Source organism: Diabrotica virgifera, chromosome 7, assembly GCF_917563875.1.
Source record: "Diabrotica virgifera virgifera chromosome 7, PGI_DIABVI_V3a".
NCBI classification, from domain to species: domain Eukaryota; kingdom Metazoa; phylum Arthropoda; class Insecta; order Coleoptera; family Chrysomelidae; genus Diabrotica; species Diabrotica virgifera.
Genome location: NC_065449.1, coordinates 1,462,321 through 1,481,331, shown reverse-complemented (window position 1 = coordinate 1,481,331; position 19,011 = coordinate 1,462,321). Strand labels below are relative to the sequence as shown.

At 35.3% G+C, this 19,011-nt stretch overlaps 1 protein-coding gene across 3 annotated transcripts in view; it reads right to left on the bottom strand.

Moving 5' to 3' along the window:
• LOC126888350 (hippocampus abundant transcript 1 protein) overlaps positions 1-19,011 on the bottom strand; it is an 89,355-nt gene that overhangs the window by 17,073 nt on the left and 53,271 nt on the right. For all 3 annotated transcript variants that reach the window (XM_050656520.1, XM_050656522.1, XM_050656521.1), the window contains exons 3-6: positions 13,405-13,742; positions 10,615-10,824; positions 7,342-7,490; positions 7,144-7,240 (exon numbers count right to left, since the gene is read on the bottom strand). In XM_050656520.1, the coding sequence (XP_050512477.1) occupies positions 7,144-7,240; positions 7,342-7,490; positions 10,615-10,824; positions 13,405-13,742 (794 nt within the window). The remainder of the gene's footprint in view (positions 1-7,143; positions 7,241-7,341; positions 7,491-10,614; positions 10,825-13,404; positions 13,743-19,011) is intronic.

Genomic DNA, 19,011 nt, shown 5'->3' with positions numbered 1-19,011 from the left:
TAGCGGAACTCTACTGTACTAGTTCTGATGTCCACCGCAAAATCCATTTTTTGAGGTGTCTGTAAAAATTTGACACCGTTGGTTTGTTTTTCAATATTTTGCCTTGAAATTTTTCTTAAATATTCTTTGAATTGTACTGAATAGGTTTATTTAATTTAAAAACAAAATAATTCTACAATAGTTTCAATAATTACAAAAATGTGCTTGAAATGTTGATTTCAAAGCACACCACCCCTTAATGTAAAAATGTTTTCAAGTTCAGGAATATTTTCCTCGCTTGTTCGATTTTTGATAGGATTTCTGTTTTTTTTTGTGACACTGGCTCATCTGGAATATCAACATATTCGCTCCCAAATACCTTATGAAGCTTTTGGTCTATTATTTGTCCCTCGGCATACAAATGTAGATTTATTGGTAACGTTGCAAATACTAGAACTTTAGTTTTGGAAACATTTAGATTTAAACCGAATATTTCGCTATCACGACCTACCGCCTTGCTTGCTATTAGGACTGTATCATCAGCGTACCTGATACTGGTTTCGTTAATCTTGATTCCACCTTGGATCTTGTCTAATGCTTCTCTCAATACAGATTAAATAACCTCGTCGGATTCGTATATCTTCAGATATTGTGTGCTCTATATCAATTATTGCCATTTGATGCCAATACAGTTCTGAGATAATTCGCAAGCCTTGTTCGTCAATTCCAGTTGTTCTCAGAATTTCGATCATCTTTTGGTGATTAACGCAGTCAAATGCTTTTCAATAAATAATAAAACATGCATACACATACATACATCTACGTATCTGAATAACACGTTCTATTAACACATTTAAGGTAAAAAGAGCTTCTTAAATTGATTCTTCTCTGACAAGAGAAGACAATTCTGTCTTCTCTGTCTGCAAGTGTAGCCTTCTAGGATGTCGTTTGAAAAATTATTATAATTAACAGGTTGTTCTTTAAGCAGAATTGTACCGGGTGTCCCAATAAGAATGGCTCTCGGCCATATCTCAGGAACCGTTTATAGTACAGCTTTGAGAAAAAATATTTATAACAAAAGTTGTCTCGAGAAAAACCTGGAAATTATTTTCATAATTCTATGTCCACCGCTAGAGGGCATAATTGAATATCAAAAATTAAAAAATCAAAATTCTACACAATTTACCCAATGAAAGGGAAATCCAACCATCGTATTCTTCATAAAATTTTGCTCATATTTGATTTCACAAGTTTAAGTCTACCTTTTCAAATAAGAGGTGGGGTGAGTGGGAACCTTCTTATGAAAAAATAGCTGTAACTCCGGTTCTGCTAAATCGAATTTTGCATACTTGGTACTGTTGAAAACAGCTCTTTTTCGTCAATGTAAGTGTCTTGTTTTCGAAATAGCCTAATAAGTAATATGCAAGCTAGGAGGCGTTATTTAATTATTTTCAGAAATCTAGTTTTTTTTTTGGAAAATATTAATAAATACAAGTATGCATATTTAATCCTGTATTACAAAATTAGACCAAATTAACAACATAACACCGAAAACCGCATGTCGATACCTTTTTTCTATCTCGAGATATCTTAAGAAATGTGTAAATTTTAAACATAACTGTTACTGTCACCGGTAAACGAGGTTAAGGAAAAGTAGTGTGCTATGGAAAAAACAAATAAACATTTTCCAGATGTATACGTATACAATTAATTAAAACAGCAATAAGACAAACAACACTATAAAATATAACACATAATTAAAAGCAACTACTTAATTGTAATATAACAAATATAACAAATAATTAAAAGCAACGACCTAAATGTTCAAATTGTTGCCCATCATTTTCGATGTAAGCATTTACTCTTTCAAGAGTAGATTGAATAGCAACAGATTTAACTGTTTTAGACTTTTATTTATGGGGACGGATTAAATACCTTGTTTTTGCCGCTAGGCCCACTACGCGAGAAAACATGATCTCGAATCTAGAGAATACGAAACGCCATTCAAAGCATTTCGACAGCAGAAATTGAGAAGACTGTTCAATCTACTCTTGAAAGAGAAAATGCTTGCATCGAAAATGATGAGAAACAATTTGGACATTTAGGTCGTTGTTCGAATAATTATTCGAACATAAAAAAAATATTTTGAAATATTTTTACTTCTAGCTCCATTTTTGATTGCAACACTGTCAACAGTGCCAATATGTACAAAGGACAATTTAGTGTTTAGTTTTTAATCTGTGCGCCTAAAAGACATGTGCCTTAAAATAACTTTCTATCCCGGTACCTCCCTCACCCTCCAAGTACCAAGTACCGTTGAAGAAAAGGGCAGAGTGGAATCAATCTAGCTCAGGACAACATCTCGTCGCCCCACTCAAGTGTATCAGTACGAGATCTGGGCAACACACCGTTGCCAGATTCGACGCTAAAAAGTGCGATTTGAGTCGAGATTCCAGCAACACTCCCGTTGCTGCTAGCACTCAGAAGTATAAGACACGGACGATCAACCTCCTTGTTGCATCCTCGCTGTTAGCCGGCCTCACCTCTAAAAGTCTACGAATAAAAGTGCAATCAATAAAAAGTATAGTGCCTTTTGTGTAACAAGGTGTTAGAAGCTCGCTTCGTTGCTGGTATAACCCCATCTGTAAAATCCACCGTCGCCACATCGCATCATCTCCAGACTGGATCGTGGAATAAGTGACTTTGGACAGACAATATAGTGCGTACACGGACTGAAAGACTCATTGGTAGCTCGTAAGTAGTTTTTGTAGTTTTGTAGTAGGTATTTTGTTTTTCTCTGGATCAACGCTAGTGTTGCATCCACGCATTTATGTTTTATGTATGTTTGTTCTCTTTCTCTCCTAGGTTTTCTACTCTATTTTGTATATATTTCCTCTTAATAAAATGTTAGTACTCATGGTAAAAGCTCCTTTAAACCTTAGTGTTTAAATATCCCTCTCTCACCCCCTTTATTACAGGTACAGGTAGATAACCTCACATATTATATTTAGAACCAGCACCTATCAGTAGTACAGTCTCTCTCTCTCTCTCTTTGTGATAGTTATGTGATGTTGTGATAGCTATTATCTCAACAGTCGTCACTAAGTAAGTAGTTGCTTTTATTTCTTTGTTTTATTTTATAGTAGTGTAGGAAACAGAGGTTGAACCTTGCAAAATGAACACAAGTCCGGTTTTGTTCTTTTTCTGGTATATTAAGAGGTGCTTATTATAAGACTAACTTTTTCTGAAAAAATTTTGCCCCGGAACCCCCCTTTTCACCCCTTTAAAGGGGGTAATTTGTGGTTTTTACGGAACGTAGCCCTTCCTGTACCTTTTACAAAAAATTTCTTTCATAGAAATATGAAGAGGACTATAGTTTCTAAGATATATTTCCAACAGCATATGTCTATCATCCACCGTTTAGCGGGGGTGGCGCCCCAAATTTGACAAGTTTTAAAAAAAGATGTTTAAAAAAAATATATATATTTTTCCCTAACTGTAAAGGAAATTAAGAAGAAATCCTACCGCAATTATTCACAAATAATTGTTTGATTTTTTGGTATAGGTTTCACTTAAGGGTAATTGCCCTTTTTTTAATTACAGGGTATTACATTTTAAAAAACCCCTTTTTATACCATCTGAACCGTTTATGCTAGAGTAAAAAGACTTTCAGCGATTACCCACATACTGGTGCTATTTACAAATTTGTACAATGCACCCCCATTTTTCCCCCGGAACCACCCAAAAAAAAGAAGAATTAATAAATAAAGTGATTTTTTTGGAATCCTTCAGACACAATGCCCTTTATTAATATGCTTCATATATCATTTTGTGTACGATATTATTACCCATGCACGGACACCAAAAGCGATTTCCTAGTGCAACCCCTGTAGCAAAAAAAAATAAATAAAATGGGGGGTTGAAATTTTTTTTTGTTTTTTGCTTTTTGATCCATATGGGCATATGCTTCATCAATAGTGATTTTCAAAAATATATATGGTTATTGCAACATCCCTGCGGAAACCACCCCTATCATTGCAAATATACTGCAGAAACTACCCCTATCCCTTGGCGAGGATGTTTTTACGATTTTCTTATTACCTATGCATTCTTTTTAAATAAAACTTATACAAGGTTAAAGACCACTATTTACTCTAAAAATTAGGTCCTATTCATTTTTTTCGTATAAGCAACCGTTACGGCACAGTGGCGCCGTAAACCTCATATATGTTTTGGCGGGCTCCAGTTTTTGTTTTCTTTTTCGTCATCTGTTCATTTTATTGATAAAGTACTTATGCAAAATAAAACAACACAGTGTAACCTACAAATTATGACCTATGCACATTTTACAATCTTTGCGCCCCAAAGCCACAGTGGTGGCCCAAATTCAATTTTTGCATATTTCCACCACCTACACGCATTTTAATGCATTAATGCTACCTTAATAGCACAATATTCACCCTTAAGTATTCGCTAAGCACTGGTGGATCCAGGAAGGGGTGATAACCCCCCTCCTCTCAAAACAAGTGATATTATATTTAAAGATTATAAAAGTATTCATTTATTTTTATAGAAATACTTATATTGTATTATTATTTTTATAAAAATGGCGTACTTTTTATGCTTTAGCGACAGTGGCGGATCCAGCATCGTTAAGAGGGAGGTGCCAATTGGTTAAATTTCTATAAAAATAAATGAATATTTTTATAATCTTTAAATATAATATCACTTGGTTTGAGAGGGGGGGGGGTGATCGCCCCCATCACCCCTCCCTGGATCCGCCACTGTTTAGTGACCACTTAAGGGTGAATATTGTGCTATTAAGGTAGCATTAAGGCAATAAAATGCGTGTAGGTGGCGAAAATATGCAACAATTGATTTTGGGCCACGACTGTGGCTTTGGGGCGCAAAGATTGTAAAATGTGCATAAGACATAATTTGTAGGTTACACTGTGTTGTTTTATTTTACATAAGTACTTTATCAATAAAACGAACAGATGACGAAAAAAAAAACAAAAACTGGAGCCCACCAAAGCATATATGAGGTTTACGGCGCCACTGTGCCGTAACGGTTGCTTATACGAAAAAAATGAATAGGACCTAATTTTTAGAGTAAATAGTGGTCTTTAACCTTGTATAAGTTTTGCTTAAAAAGAATGCATAGGTAATGAGAAAATCGTAAAAATATTCTCGTCAAGGGATAGGGGTAGTTTCTGCAGTATATTTTCAAGGATAGGGGTGGTTTCCACAGGGATGTTGCAATAATCATATATATTTTTGAAAAGCACTATTGATGAAGCATATGCCCATATGGATCAAAAAGCAAAAAACAAAAAAAATTTTCAACCCCCCATTTTATTTATTTTTTTTTGGCTACAGGGGTTGCACTAGGAAATCGCTTTTGGTGTCCATGCATGGGTAATAATAACTTGCAGAAAATGATATATGAAGCATATTAATAAAGGGCATTGTGTGTGAAGGATTCCAAGAAAATCACTTTATTTATTAATTTTTCTTTTTTTTTTTGGGTGGTTCCGGGGAAAAAATGGGGGTGCATTATACAAATTTGTAAAAAGCACCAGTACATGGGTAATCGCTGAAAGTCTTTTTACTCTAGCATAAACGGTTCAGATGGTATAAAAAGGGGTTTTTTAAAATGTAACACTCTGTAATTAAAAAAGGGCAATTTTACCCTTAAGTGAAACCTATACCAAAAAATCAATCAATTATTTGTGAATAATTGCGGTAGGATTTCTTCTTAATTTCCGTTACAGTTAGGGAAAAATATATATTTTTTTAAAACATCTTTTTTAAAAACTTGTCAACTTTGGGGCGCCACCCCCGCTAAACGGTGGATGATAGACATATGCTGTTGGAAATAAATCGTAGAAAATATAGTCCTCTTCATATTTTTATAAAATAAATTTTTTGTAAAAGGTACAGGAAGGGCTACGTTCCGCAAAAACCACAAATTACCCCCTTTAAAGGGGTGAAAAGGGGGGTTCCGGGGCGAAATTTTTTCAGAAAAAGTTAGTCTTATAATAAGCACCCCTTTATATACCAGAAAAAAAAATAAAACCGGACTTGTGTCCACTTTGCAAGGTTCAACCTTTGTTTCCTACACTATAGTGTTGTTTGTCTTCTTGTTTTTTTTTTTAATTATATACGTTAATATATGGAAAATGGTTCTTTGTATTTTCCATAGCACACTACTTTTCCTTAACTTCGTTTACGGGTGACATTAACAGTTGTTTAAAATTTACACGTTCCTTAAGATATCTCGAGATGGAAAAAAGGTATCGACATGCGGTTTTCGGTATTATGTTGCTAATTTGGTCTAATTTTGTAATACAGGATTAAAAATGAATACATACTTGTATTTAATATTCTCCAAAGAAAACTAGATTTCCGAAAATAATTAAATAACGCCTACTAGCTGGCATATTACTTATTAGACTATTTCGAAAATAAGACCCTTACATTGACGAAAAGGAGCTGATTTCAACAAGACCAAGTATGCAAAATTCGATTTAGCAGAACCGGACTTCCCACTCAGCCCCACCTCTTATTTGCAAAGGTAGACTTAAACTTGTGAAATCAAATATGAGCTGAATTTTATGAAGAATACGATTATTGGATTTCCCTTTCATTGGTAAAATGTTGATTTTTTAATTTTTTGATATTCAATTACGCCCTATAGCGGTAGACCTACAATTATGAAAATAATTTCCAGGCTTTTCTCGAGGCTACTTTTGTTATAAATATTTTTTTCTCAAAGCTGTACTATAAACGGTTCCTGAGATATGGCCGAGAGCCATTCTTATCGGGACACCCGGTACAAGTCTATCTCCCCTATTGTTTCTGGTACCGAGACTGTGTACTTCTGTCGTCTCTTTTAGCACCACGATCAATTTTGGCGTTAAAGTCACCCATGATCATCGTTATCTCGTCTCTTTTTGCCAGCCACATTATATCATCTATATTATTATAAAAATTTCATTAATTAATTTTTAATACAGACACATTTCCTACCCAGCTTGGATTCGAACTTACATCCCTTGGATCCAAAGGTAGGCTCTCTTACCACTGAGCCACATAGGAGATACAACCAAAATTATATTGGCTAGATTGGGAAAATTAATTTAATTTTGTCAATTTACTTACCAGAATCAACATGAGATTTACTAGTAATGAATGAAGCTACGAATAGGGCGCATATGACTAGGAAAGCTCCGAAGACGAAAGGTGGACCAGGCACAAGCTGAAAATATAACAAATTATTTACTTTCCTAAACTAGCAGATGTTTTTGAATTAATCATGATCATTAAACTATATTTGAATATTATGTTATTGAATATTACCTGAGAATATGTTTCAAATGATGAAGTAGAATGCGTAGCATCTGCGTTATTATTATTTCCATTAAGATCAACATGGAACATAGAAAAAACTACTCCAAACATGGCGGGACCCAATCCATTGCAAAGACCCCTCATACCAGTAACCATACCTACAAATTATTTAGAAAAATTAAGAAATATGATTATTGATCAGTTCACCAATAAATTTCACTCCAAAGCCTTTATCTTACAAAGCCTGTTTGAAAATTATATTCCATTAGATATTAAATAACAGAGGGAATAGAATGCATCCCTGTCTGACGCCTCTTTGAACGCACCATACGTAGGTCTCTACCATCAAAGCCTTTGGTTGTTAATATGCTCAAAAGCGTTCCATGCTGTACCCTATCAAAAGCCTTTTCGTAATCGATGAAAGCCACTTAAATATCTTCACATTGGTAGCGGCATTTTTGAAGAAGTGCATTTAATCCAAAAAGAGCCTCATGTGTACCTAGCGCACTCCTAAATTCAAACTGGGTTTCATCTAGGTCCCTCTCGCAATGACTTCTTATTCTTCTATGAATAATGCGAAGAAAAAGTTTCAGTGTTGGTCATTCGACTAATAATTAACCTTTTGGTCGCATCTTTTTGCCTGCTACTATTTCGGAATTGCTATAAAAACAGACTTAAGCCACTCCTCTGTTACTTCATCAGTTTGCGATCAGTTTGGAGTAACCATCGCTCTAATTAAGCTATGAATTTCTATCGTATCGAATGCTTTGCGAAAGTTTACGAAAGCCAGGACCAATGGTTGGTTGTATTCGATGGATTTTTCTACAATCCCTTTTATACAGTGCAGGTGCAAAGTTTAGATTGTAGATTGTAGATTGCAAAAGGCGTCGATTGGCCCAGTTGACCTTACTACACTGCGACCTATAAGATCTTTTCTGTATACCCTACATCTATATTTTAGTCCAAAAGGTCTAGGCTTCTAAGAAAGTCCATTATTCGTTTTGGAGCTAGGTTTGTAATCTGATCAGGATCAAGGAATACCTGTTCCAGATATTTATGGCGTTGCCGAACAATTACTCTGCAATTGCAGATAATATGTTCTGACGTCTCATCTGCCTCATCGCAGAATCTACATGGCCCACTGTCCAGTATGCCCATTTTACAGAGATGGTATCTGGGTGAGCAGTGTCCAGTGAGAATTCCTGTGATTACTCTGAGATCAGATTTCTGAAGCTCTAAGAGTAATTTCGCGTAGCGGGCAGAGCGTCGTAATAACCTTTTTGCCTGTCTTTGGCCTGGAACATTTTTCCAGTAGGCTGCACTGAGTTCCTTTTCATATTTTCGAACTTCATCCATTATGCGGCTTTTTGGTATGCCACAAAATGGTTCAGGTCCGATGAAAGGAGTACAAGCTCCTTCCTTTGCGAGACTATCGGCAATATCATTTCCGACAATTCCTTTATGCCCTGGCACCCATAGCAACGTTAGTTTGTTGCGACTAGCCAGTTGTTTAAGGGATTGTTTGCAATTCCAGGCTATTTTTGACTCGTAAGTTGTGGACTTCAGAGCCTTCAAAGCAGCCTGACTATCAGATGCAATAAATATTCTTGCTGAGTTGAGGCCTTTTCTTAAGCACTCTTGAGCACAGAACTCTATTGCTATTAGTTCTGCTTGAGATATTGTTGGAGCATTTCCAAGGGCTGCGGATATCCTAATATTAGGACCTGTGATCCCTATTCCTACTCCTTCGTTTGTTTTTGACCCATCAGTATAGTAAGTGAGGGCACCTTTTGTGATTTGAGCGATTTCGTTTTCTGTCAACTCGCGGTCGTTAATAATAACATCTAGCAAAGTTTAGTCGCTAGTGCCAAAATTTTTCCTAAAACCTGCTTGTTTCCCATCATGGTTTTGTTGATTTCTGTATAGAAATCTTCTACTACTTTTAGGAATTCACCTCTGTCGGTTATATTTCCATCTTTATCTTTTAATTTCGTTATTTCTTTTTTCTTCTTCTTCAAGTGCCATCTCCGCGACGGAGGTCGGCAATCATCATAGCTATTCTGACTTTGGAGACGGCTGCTCTGAAAAGTTCATTTGATGTACATCCGTACCATTCTCTCAGGTTGCGCAGCCACGATATTCTGCGTCTCCCTATGCTTTTTTTTCTTGAATCTTTCCCTGCATTATGAGTTGGAGCAAATTGTATCTCTCTCCACGTGTAATATATCCGATATATTCCAATTTTCTGGTTTTTATTGCATTTAAGACTTCCGTTTCTTTATTCACCTTTCTCAGAACCTCTTTGCGACGTGTTCTGTCCATGATATTTTCAGAATTCTTCTATATACCCACAACTCGAATGATTTCAGTTTTTTCATTGATGTCGCATTCAAGGTCCAAGATTCCATTCCGTAAAACAACGTCGAGAAAACGTAGCACCTAGCTAACCTTAATCTTAGCTCTAACTTTAGATTCCTTGTACAATTTTAATCTCCTGGAAGTAATCATTGTTCCAAGATATGCATATCAGTCTACTCGTTCCACATTGGTTCCGTTTATAAGGAGATTTCTTTTTTACCACTTCTTAGTTTTGTCTTTAGAACTTTGAGGCTATTGTTATATTCAATCGTTTGTTGGATTTGTATTTTATGCTTTCAGTCGCTTCATCTAAGGTTTATCATCCAAAAATAGTGGGGTTGGATGGTGTTGGCTGAATCGTTACCACTATTATAGACTATGTATAGGGTGAACATTTTAAAAAATAGCCCAAACAGAAATCGGTATCTACATGAATGATATTATTTTAAACCATTCGCTGTCTATCGAAGAGGATGGAAGTCGGCTAGCAGCCATTCTGTTGAACGTCGTCTGACTGAAGTAACCATATAACGCGCTGGCGCGTGAACGGCACCTGACTGAAGTAACCATATCACCCGCAGGCGCGTGATCGGCACCGAATGGGTTAACCAGTATATGTTTTAGGGTCATTTATATATACAACGAGTGTATATATAAATTTGTAGTTTTCATAATTAGTAGTAGATTAGGGCTATTGTTAATTAGTCAAATAGAAAAAATTCTTAAAGTAATAATATTGTAATAAACTACTGTAATCCCATCAGGAAACGACCTGGATTAGTCACAAGGGGCCAGGTCAATTGTATAGTACTATAAATAAATAAATAAAAATACAACGAGTGTGCTGCCATTTACAAAAAAAAAAATAATTTACAATACATACATAAAAAGATCCTGCCAATACTCTTCCAAGTTATACCATACCTTGAACAACTCCCTGGCGATCGGGAGTACTAAGAACTGACACAAACGCAGAAATGGCAGGATAAGTAATGGAACTCATTGAAGCTAATATACCGGCACCCCACATCATCCACGTCGTGGTGCCGAAACCATACCATAACAGTTGGAGCATTTCAAATAGAAGACCCAACATGATGGTATGTTTTGAACCAAGATTCTTTATTAAAATACCTGCAAAAGTAAAAACATGTTGAAAATTATACTAAAAGAAAGAAAATAATATAAAAATCATAGCATGTGATTTGTCTTTAGAAAGACCACCACATGCAATGATGAGAGTAAAATTCTCCTGTAGTGATCCCATAGGATCTAAGGACTAGGGAGTGTTTCTTCTGAGAGTGCAAAATAATTCTTATCTACGTAGCGCAAGACGTGATTGTCCCAATTGAAGATGAGAGAGTGCATGAGAGTTTTATTGCGTTCTAATTTGTGACTTAAAAGCAATAGAACGTTTTTTTTTTATAATCGACTATTATTAAGAAACTATTAAGAAACTCGTGAGCGGCCGTGGAGTAACGGCATAAACGCTGGCCTCATACGCCAGTAGACGTGGGTTCGAGCCCTGCCAAAGACAAACCATTTTCATTTCCAATAATGGCACGAGCCGTCTCACCGTGCCTCGGAGAGCACGTAAAGCCGTCGGTCCCCCTGGGCTAGTGTACATCGGCACTAGTTACTTAAAACAGGGTTAAATATGTAAATGGCGCCGGAACTATCCGAAAGGATCTTCCCGGCAAAAATGCCATACGATATTATGCACAGTGATTATGCACAGATATTATGCAAAGCACAGTGTTGGTAGATACGCCGGGCTACACAGGATGTGACCAATTTATACAAAGTTGGAAGGCAAGTAATTGGGCGGTATTTTGCTGGATCTTGGGTGTTATTTTGATCCTTCGGTATTAAATAAGTGGTTCCCTGAGTTAGGAATGATGGTATATCCTGAGGATTAGAAATAACATGATTAATTAGTGTTGATAAGCATTCATGAGCACTCGAGAACTTCTTGAGCCAAAAGTTTTGAACTCCGTCTGGTCCAGGAGATTTCCAGTTATGAAGCTCTTTGATGATATTTGAGACTTCTTCAGTGGTGAAGGGTTCGTAGAGAGTAGTAGTGTAGTGTTGGCAGTTCTGTGCCGCATCTTCTATCCATCCAGCATTGTTGTTAAGAGCAGCTGGTGTGGAAAGTTGATTTCCCCAAAACTCATGAATTTCTTCTTGGCTTGGGTAAGACTTATCGAGATTTTCTACGGTGGAATTGAGTTTCCGATAGAACGCCTTCTCAGCAGTCTCAAAAAGGGCATTGTCGGATTTTCGGTTGTTACTCACTTTGTACCTTCTTAGTCGTCCTGAATAAACTGAGAGTCTTTGTTTTAATGTATCCAGGCACTGTTGGGCTGTGTTGTTTTCTGGATCGTATCTTGAGTGTCTTGCAGTATTCCGTATTATTTCTTCAGCTCTCCTGATGACTCTTGTACTTCTTACACCTCGTATATATTCTGTGACTTGACCAATATCCCTACGCAGCAATTCAATCTTTCCGAGCAGTCTTTTTTCCCAGGGCGCAATTCTGTTACCAGTCCTTCCGTTGTTAGTACCCCGTCGTGTTCTGATCTTAACGCCCATTACATTAGCAATTGCTGTTGCTGCACAGTAGATTAGCATGTGCAAATATTCTAATGTGTGGGCTTCTACGACATAATTGGGTAGGACTTCAGTGTTCACAATTTGTAACAGCGCCCCTAGTTTCTTACAAGAGTTTATTCGTGGTAGCGGTGGTCTGCTAAGTGGGTTCGTTCCATTAAACTCCTGTACAGCACGTGCCATTTCGCTTACTAGGTTATCATGTAGCTCGTTGTTTTCCTGCTCTGTATTGTCAGGTTGAGTTTCTTGTATGGCAAGCTCAGGAATCTGCTCATGAACTTCATTGGGGACTTGATCTTCAATTAAAACATCGTTATGAATCTCCCGTTCGACTTCGCTTCTGATGATATTGCGTCTAGTCTCTGGGATAAGGTTGTTTCTTATAATTACCCGGTATTGGTCTGATACTCGTTGCTCCGATACTTGAATATCTGGGTACGTCCTGCAAAATTCGGCATACAGCTGTTGTCGGTAGCCGATTGTTTCTTGGCCGAGGTTTGTCACCTTGTAGTAGAAGCGCAAAATGTTTTCATTAATGGACACAGTCCATTTCATGCGCTGCCTCGGCCGTCCCGCTTGAGTGAGCGCCGGCTGATGATCCAGCGCAGCACCTTCGGCGGGTGGAGCTCTTGTTGTTGTTTGGCTCGCTTGTGGTTGTGGTTGTGGTTGGGCTGTAGCTGATTGTATGACAGGGGCCCGCCTCCTCAACACCCTGCCACCGACGTCCCGCATGCTGTCACGTCCAGCGCCGGCTCCAGACGTGCCCTGGCGATCCCCAGGCAGCGATCCTAAACATACATTATTATTCTCCATTCTCATGGGTGTGCATTTTATACCTACTGCCAGGTGTCAGTTTTTGTTCCACGGCAAGTATCCCTGCTACTCTCTGGGTACTGGCGCTACGAATACCCAGAAAGCATCCCCCATTCGCAGGGGGCCGCGCCTGATAGAAGAACTGACAAAAACTCCCACAGGATATTATTATTATTATTATTATTATTATTATAATATATTATTATTATTATTATTATTATTATTATTATTAAGAAACTTTTTGGTGAAAATAGAACGACAAAAAATACAGGTGTATGGCTGTAAACTTACCTAAACTAAGTTGGGCTATGACAGCCATCAGGCCCACTAACCCAACGAACACAGCTACCATGGGATCACTCCAACCCATCACTAATTTGAGATACATAAAAATACAACTGTATTGTCCTGCTTCGGGTAAATATGACAAGAATACGGCAATACACAGCAGTAGAATGGTAGGATCTTGTCCGACGTTTCGAAGTGATGCAAAAGGGTCAGCCTGTTCCCAACTGATGGGTGATACACGGACTTTCTCTGGTAAACTTTCTGGAACTGCGACCAGGATGAAAAATACATCCAATATCGCTACAGCTGTGGCGAGAGCGACTACTAGTGATACTGACCACCTGAAAAATAACAAAAATTAATACCCTTCTAATTAATACACAATAGTTTCAAAAGTTATGCACCACCCCTCGAATTCACACGGATGTTTACACTTTTATGAATCCGTATCCATATATTTAATAGGCCTCTTTCATATAAAATACAAGTTTTTTGGTTTTTATTTTAGTTAAATCATTTACATTTGAAAAATATATTCTGGTAAAATTTTTGAAAATGTGATTTATAATGAATCGTAATTTGATTTCTGAGTTGGATCGTGCAAGAATTATCGCTTTAGTTAAGTAAGACCATTCACAGCGGTTCGTGGATGAAAGAGTGGGTGTTTCTCAAAGTGATATCTCACGGATATGGAATAGATTTCTGGAGACAAATTCGATACAGAATAGAGCTCGCTCTGGTAGACCCTGAGTTACCAAACAGCAATAGAATAGATATATCAGAATTTCCATTTTTCTAGAAATTCTTCTCTGTCTGTACCAGTCCTCCAAAGAGACTTCAGGTATGCTACAGGAGTCACCGTATCATTGGCTACAATAACAAGAAGAATTTTAGGGTCAGGTTGTAGGAGTCGTCAACCAATAAGAGTTCCTCAGCTACAACCTAGACCAGAATCTGTTTAAATAGTGGCAGACGGCGAATTCGTGTTTGGCGAGAGCCAAAAAGTGCTGCACAACTATACTCTGGGCTAATTAGCAAAATACAAGGAAAAGTTATTTACCAGCAATTTTATTGCTGGAATCGAATCTTATGATTGTATATATTAATAATATAGGTATGCAAAGTCCGCAGATAGTGTGCTACTTTTTTTATAAACAAAATGGCGCCCGAAAATCGTGTTTTTTCAATTTTTGCTCTATAACTCCAAAGATTTTAACTATACACCAAAAACACCCAAATAAAAATTCACCGTAATTAAATTCTGCATAGAGACGTGTTTCTTGCGATTTACTTTGACGCAAATTTTCCCCGGAAAATGCGGGTTTTTCCAACAAAATCTTTAATTTTCAACTAAAATTTTAGATAAGTAATTGTTTATCAATAATTAAGAGGATCGGTACGTATTTTCGGCTGCAATGCTATTCAAATGGGGATTCATTTTTTTCGAATCCTGAGAAAACTAATAAGTATTTTTGAAAAATTTAAACGTAGAATGAAAGATTACGTTATTAGCGAGGGCCGAAAATCCATGAGAACTTCTATAATGTTTATTTTAATAAGTTACAGGGGTGAAAAACTAAGAGAAAATTTAGTGTGATTTTTAATTTCAAATATATCATTCAAAATAAACTTTTTATTTATTCTAAGGGACTTTCGGCCCTCGGTAATAATTTAGTCTTTCATTCTGCGTTTAAAATTTTCAAAAATATTTATTGGTTTTTTCAGGATTCGAAAAAAATGAACACAATGCCGTGGTAATATTTTCCAAATCTATCTTTGTCTTACAAGGCACTCAGCCGAATATAATATTGTCAGCATATATTGTCCGTCAGACACTGACAATCAGTGACAATTTTAAATATTTGACATTGTATCGGGAATATGTTGAGTTATTGATTAAATATTATTGATATATAGTGTATTTGATAAATAATTGATTTAAGACGTGAACTTAATAAAAAGTTATTTATTGTGTATTATTTGTGGAAGATCCAAGCAGAGAATATATCAGGATAATATATTCTGTGATCCAAGTATTTTGTTGTTAAAGATGTTCAAAATTGTAAGCGTTCCATAACAATATATTATTAAAAAATCACTTTAACAATTTTCCTCTTTTCTCGATTGAGTATTAGTCTTTGTTGTACAAATAAATTATTACAATCACTGAATACATAGTTAGTGAAAAAATTATCACATTTATTAACTGAATTAATAATTTGCAATTATAAAAATAACAGTTATCCAAGAACATTCAAAACCCATCTCTTTAAATTAATGATGACATTTTCAAGTAGAATGACATTCTAGTAATGTCTACACGTAATTTGCCGTGTAAAGACAAAAAAAGTAGGGATACACGTAAAATATTTGCCAATTATGTACCCATAGCCTTAAATAACTTGGTAGTATAAAAGCTCTTTTCGTCTTATAATAACGTCTAAGTTTTGATAGAATTTCCGCCTTCAATGTCCACGTTTCTACTCCGTATAGAAGCACTGAATACACGTAACATTTTAGAAGCATCATTTTTGTTTCTAGGGTGAGGTCATGGCTCTTGAACACAGAGCTCATAGTCAAGAATGCATTTTTTGCCTTTCCGATGCGACATCTAATCTCTTGGGTATTGTCCCACAACTCATTTTTTATAGTTCCCAGGTAGTTGTATTGTGAGACACGTTCAATTCTCATTTGGTTCACATACAGATTTGCTTCAGTTATGTTTTCCTTGTTGATGATCAATAGCTTGGTTTTGCTGGTGTTTATCTCCAGTCCATATGTTCTACTTGTTTCCGTTATTTTGTTCATAAGTTTTGCAGTCCTTCTATGGTATTGGAAAACACTACTGTATCATCTGCATATCGCAGGTTACTGAGCTTGACTCCATTTATTGAGATTCCTTCATCAATATCTTTTAGAGTCTCTTCAAAAATGTGCTCTCAGTACAGATTGAATATCAGCAGTTAAATTATGCACCCTGTCTCACTCCCCTTAAGATTTTGACCTGATCTGTACATTATCCACCTATTAGGAGCACTGCTGATTGATTCCAATACAGGTTAGCTATTATTTTTAGGTATCCTCCGTCAATCCCTGTCATCTTCAACACTTTAGGCAAGTGGATTCATGGAATTGTTGGTTATTGACGAGACTCTAACAAGACAAAGGTATCGACGAATCGAATTAAATTTCCTTAATTCCCCTGAATAATAGTACAGTAGCAGGCTTATAGTTAGACCAAAGTTAAACGATTCTCGATGGACAGAACGTGTCTGCTTTGTAGAAGTGTTCCCCACATTGATATTTAGGCCAACAATGTTATTTTAAGTCGGATTCGTCATGATTAAAAATCCCATCAGGGACCCAAGTGCAAACATCAGCTGCAAGAGTCACAGATAAATTCTCATCAAGTGTCTCATCCTTTATCAATAATCCCTTTTATGATAAGGTATATTTATGCAGATTGTTTATTTTTCCAGTTCCTTAAATAAAAATTTTATATTTATAGTTAAAAATTATTCAGCATATTTGATGATTACTAATTTTAAATTACTAATAGAAAATATAAATTGAGTTTGAAAAATATTTATGGCTTTTTAAACAAATGTGATATTTTAGATAAAAGGATTATTGAACGAATAAACATTGTTTAGTACAAGTATGACTGCATAATTAAAAACTTGGTGTTTTTGTATAAAAACTTTTGCAATTACATATTATGGTAACTATTTTATAACTTTTTAAAATATTTATATACAGTAAACAATTTACCTAATTATACAGATGGTTAGAATATTATATTTTGTATAATGATGTTATGAGTTAAATTATTAAGTGAATTATACGGATTAAGGACTAACATTAATTTACATAGCAAACAGTTGAACAAACTTTTAATGTGAAAGTTATATAAGTTATGTACTGCACACAGAAAACAAGTTAAAACATTGAAAATCAGCGTTTACTTCATTGAAATTTATGCTGAATAATCTAACATAAAACACAACAATGTTTTGTGAGTGAGGAAATGAAAGAGAGACAGAAACCAACTGGAAGAAAGTTTATTATACGAAAATTCCAAAAACTGACAATCAATAAAATGTACACTGATAAAAAAGAGATGACGGACTTGCCAAAGAAAACGTAGATGTGCGAGTATAAAAGGAAAACAATACAGAAGTACTCGAATGTAAAAACATTATATGAAATAAGCAAGCTGGAATAAGTGTGTCAAGAAATGAACAAATAAAACGTATAAAATTGGTATATTATAAAAAAATAAAACTTACAATGAAGTAAAAAACTTCTTACATGTAATGCTATATTTATTTATTAAATATTTAAAAAATTTCCAAATGGATTATTAACTATCTTCAAAACGCTTGATTGATTGATAGCAGTTGGTTGGAAAAGTATTATGTGAAATCTATTAAATCACTTTTAATGAAATTTGGTGGATTTTATATTATATTATAAAGATTTTCTAGGCGAATTATGAAGGTCCCAAGTGCAATCTAAGTGGTTGAAAAACATTGAATAAGAACATGCTTGTTCTCCTCCGGTTTTTTATTAATTGCTATATTGCAGCAAGTATATTGCAATAAATTAAATCATAATATATTTAATTAGCCGTATCTTATAGAAAATTCAACTATCGCTATTTTATTTTACTCCGACTTTGCTCCAAAATAATGAAAACTTTTTGACATAAAAGTGGTGTGGTCAAATAAAAAATATTGATATTGGCAAATTATTAAGGAGTTATTGCAAATTGTCTGACGACGCAATTTGCTCGGTAAACATAGCCCAAGAAAAACTTTGTTTAGTATTGTTGAATGTAAAGTTTTTTAATGTGCATTCATTTGTTAATCTAATAAATTAGAACAATTTTCGAAAGCCATTTTGTGCATACAAAAAATGTGCATAAAAGTGCATACTCTATCGGCTACAGCCTTATTTTTGCAATTGAAAATATAATAACATTTAAATCTCATAAGCCATTCAATATTTTTCAACCAATTTTTTTTTGCTTTATACTGGTAAGATAACGCAACTTTTCCTGCAAGATAAAATATTTAGCGTGCATATTTATAACGCAACTAATAATTTTTTGCATATTTGTTTTTCAAGCTCTATTTATAACTAGGTACCTATTTAAATAAATGCAGGTTCAAATTTAACCTAGTAAGTCTTATAAGAAAGCATTTTCCTTCAACTTTGCAGAAAAATCGTAAAAACCTTCATAAAAACATGAATTATCGCAGAAGTTAAAAAAGTAAATTGTGTGCAAAAAGGACCCATTTCATTCTTGAAAATATCTTTTGTTTTCACCTAAATTTTTGTATAAAATTTGTTCCAACTTGTACGGAATTACATTTTGATTTCATTTTATTTGATCAGACTATGAATAATGAAAGTAACAATAATGTGGTGAGGGGTAGATCTAGAAACAGTGTCAGAGGATGGTAGAGACTCGAATTGAATTGAAACGCAACTTTTATGTTTGATTTTTTCTAACAATATCTGTTTAACAATGTTATGTTGGAATTTTATCAAAGATAAGCGGGCAGGTGATGGATGTATATTGTAGATTCTCCTATGTCCGCTATT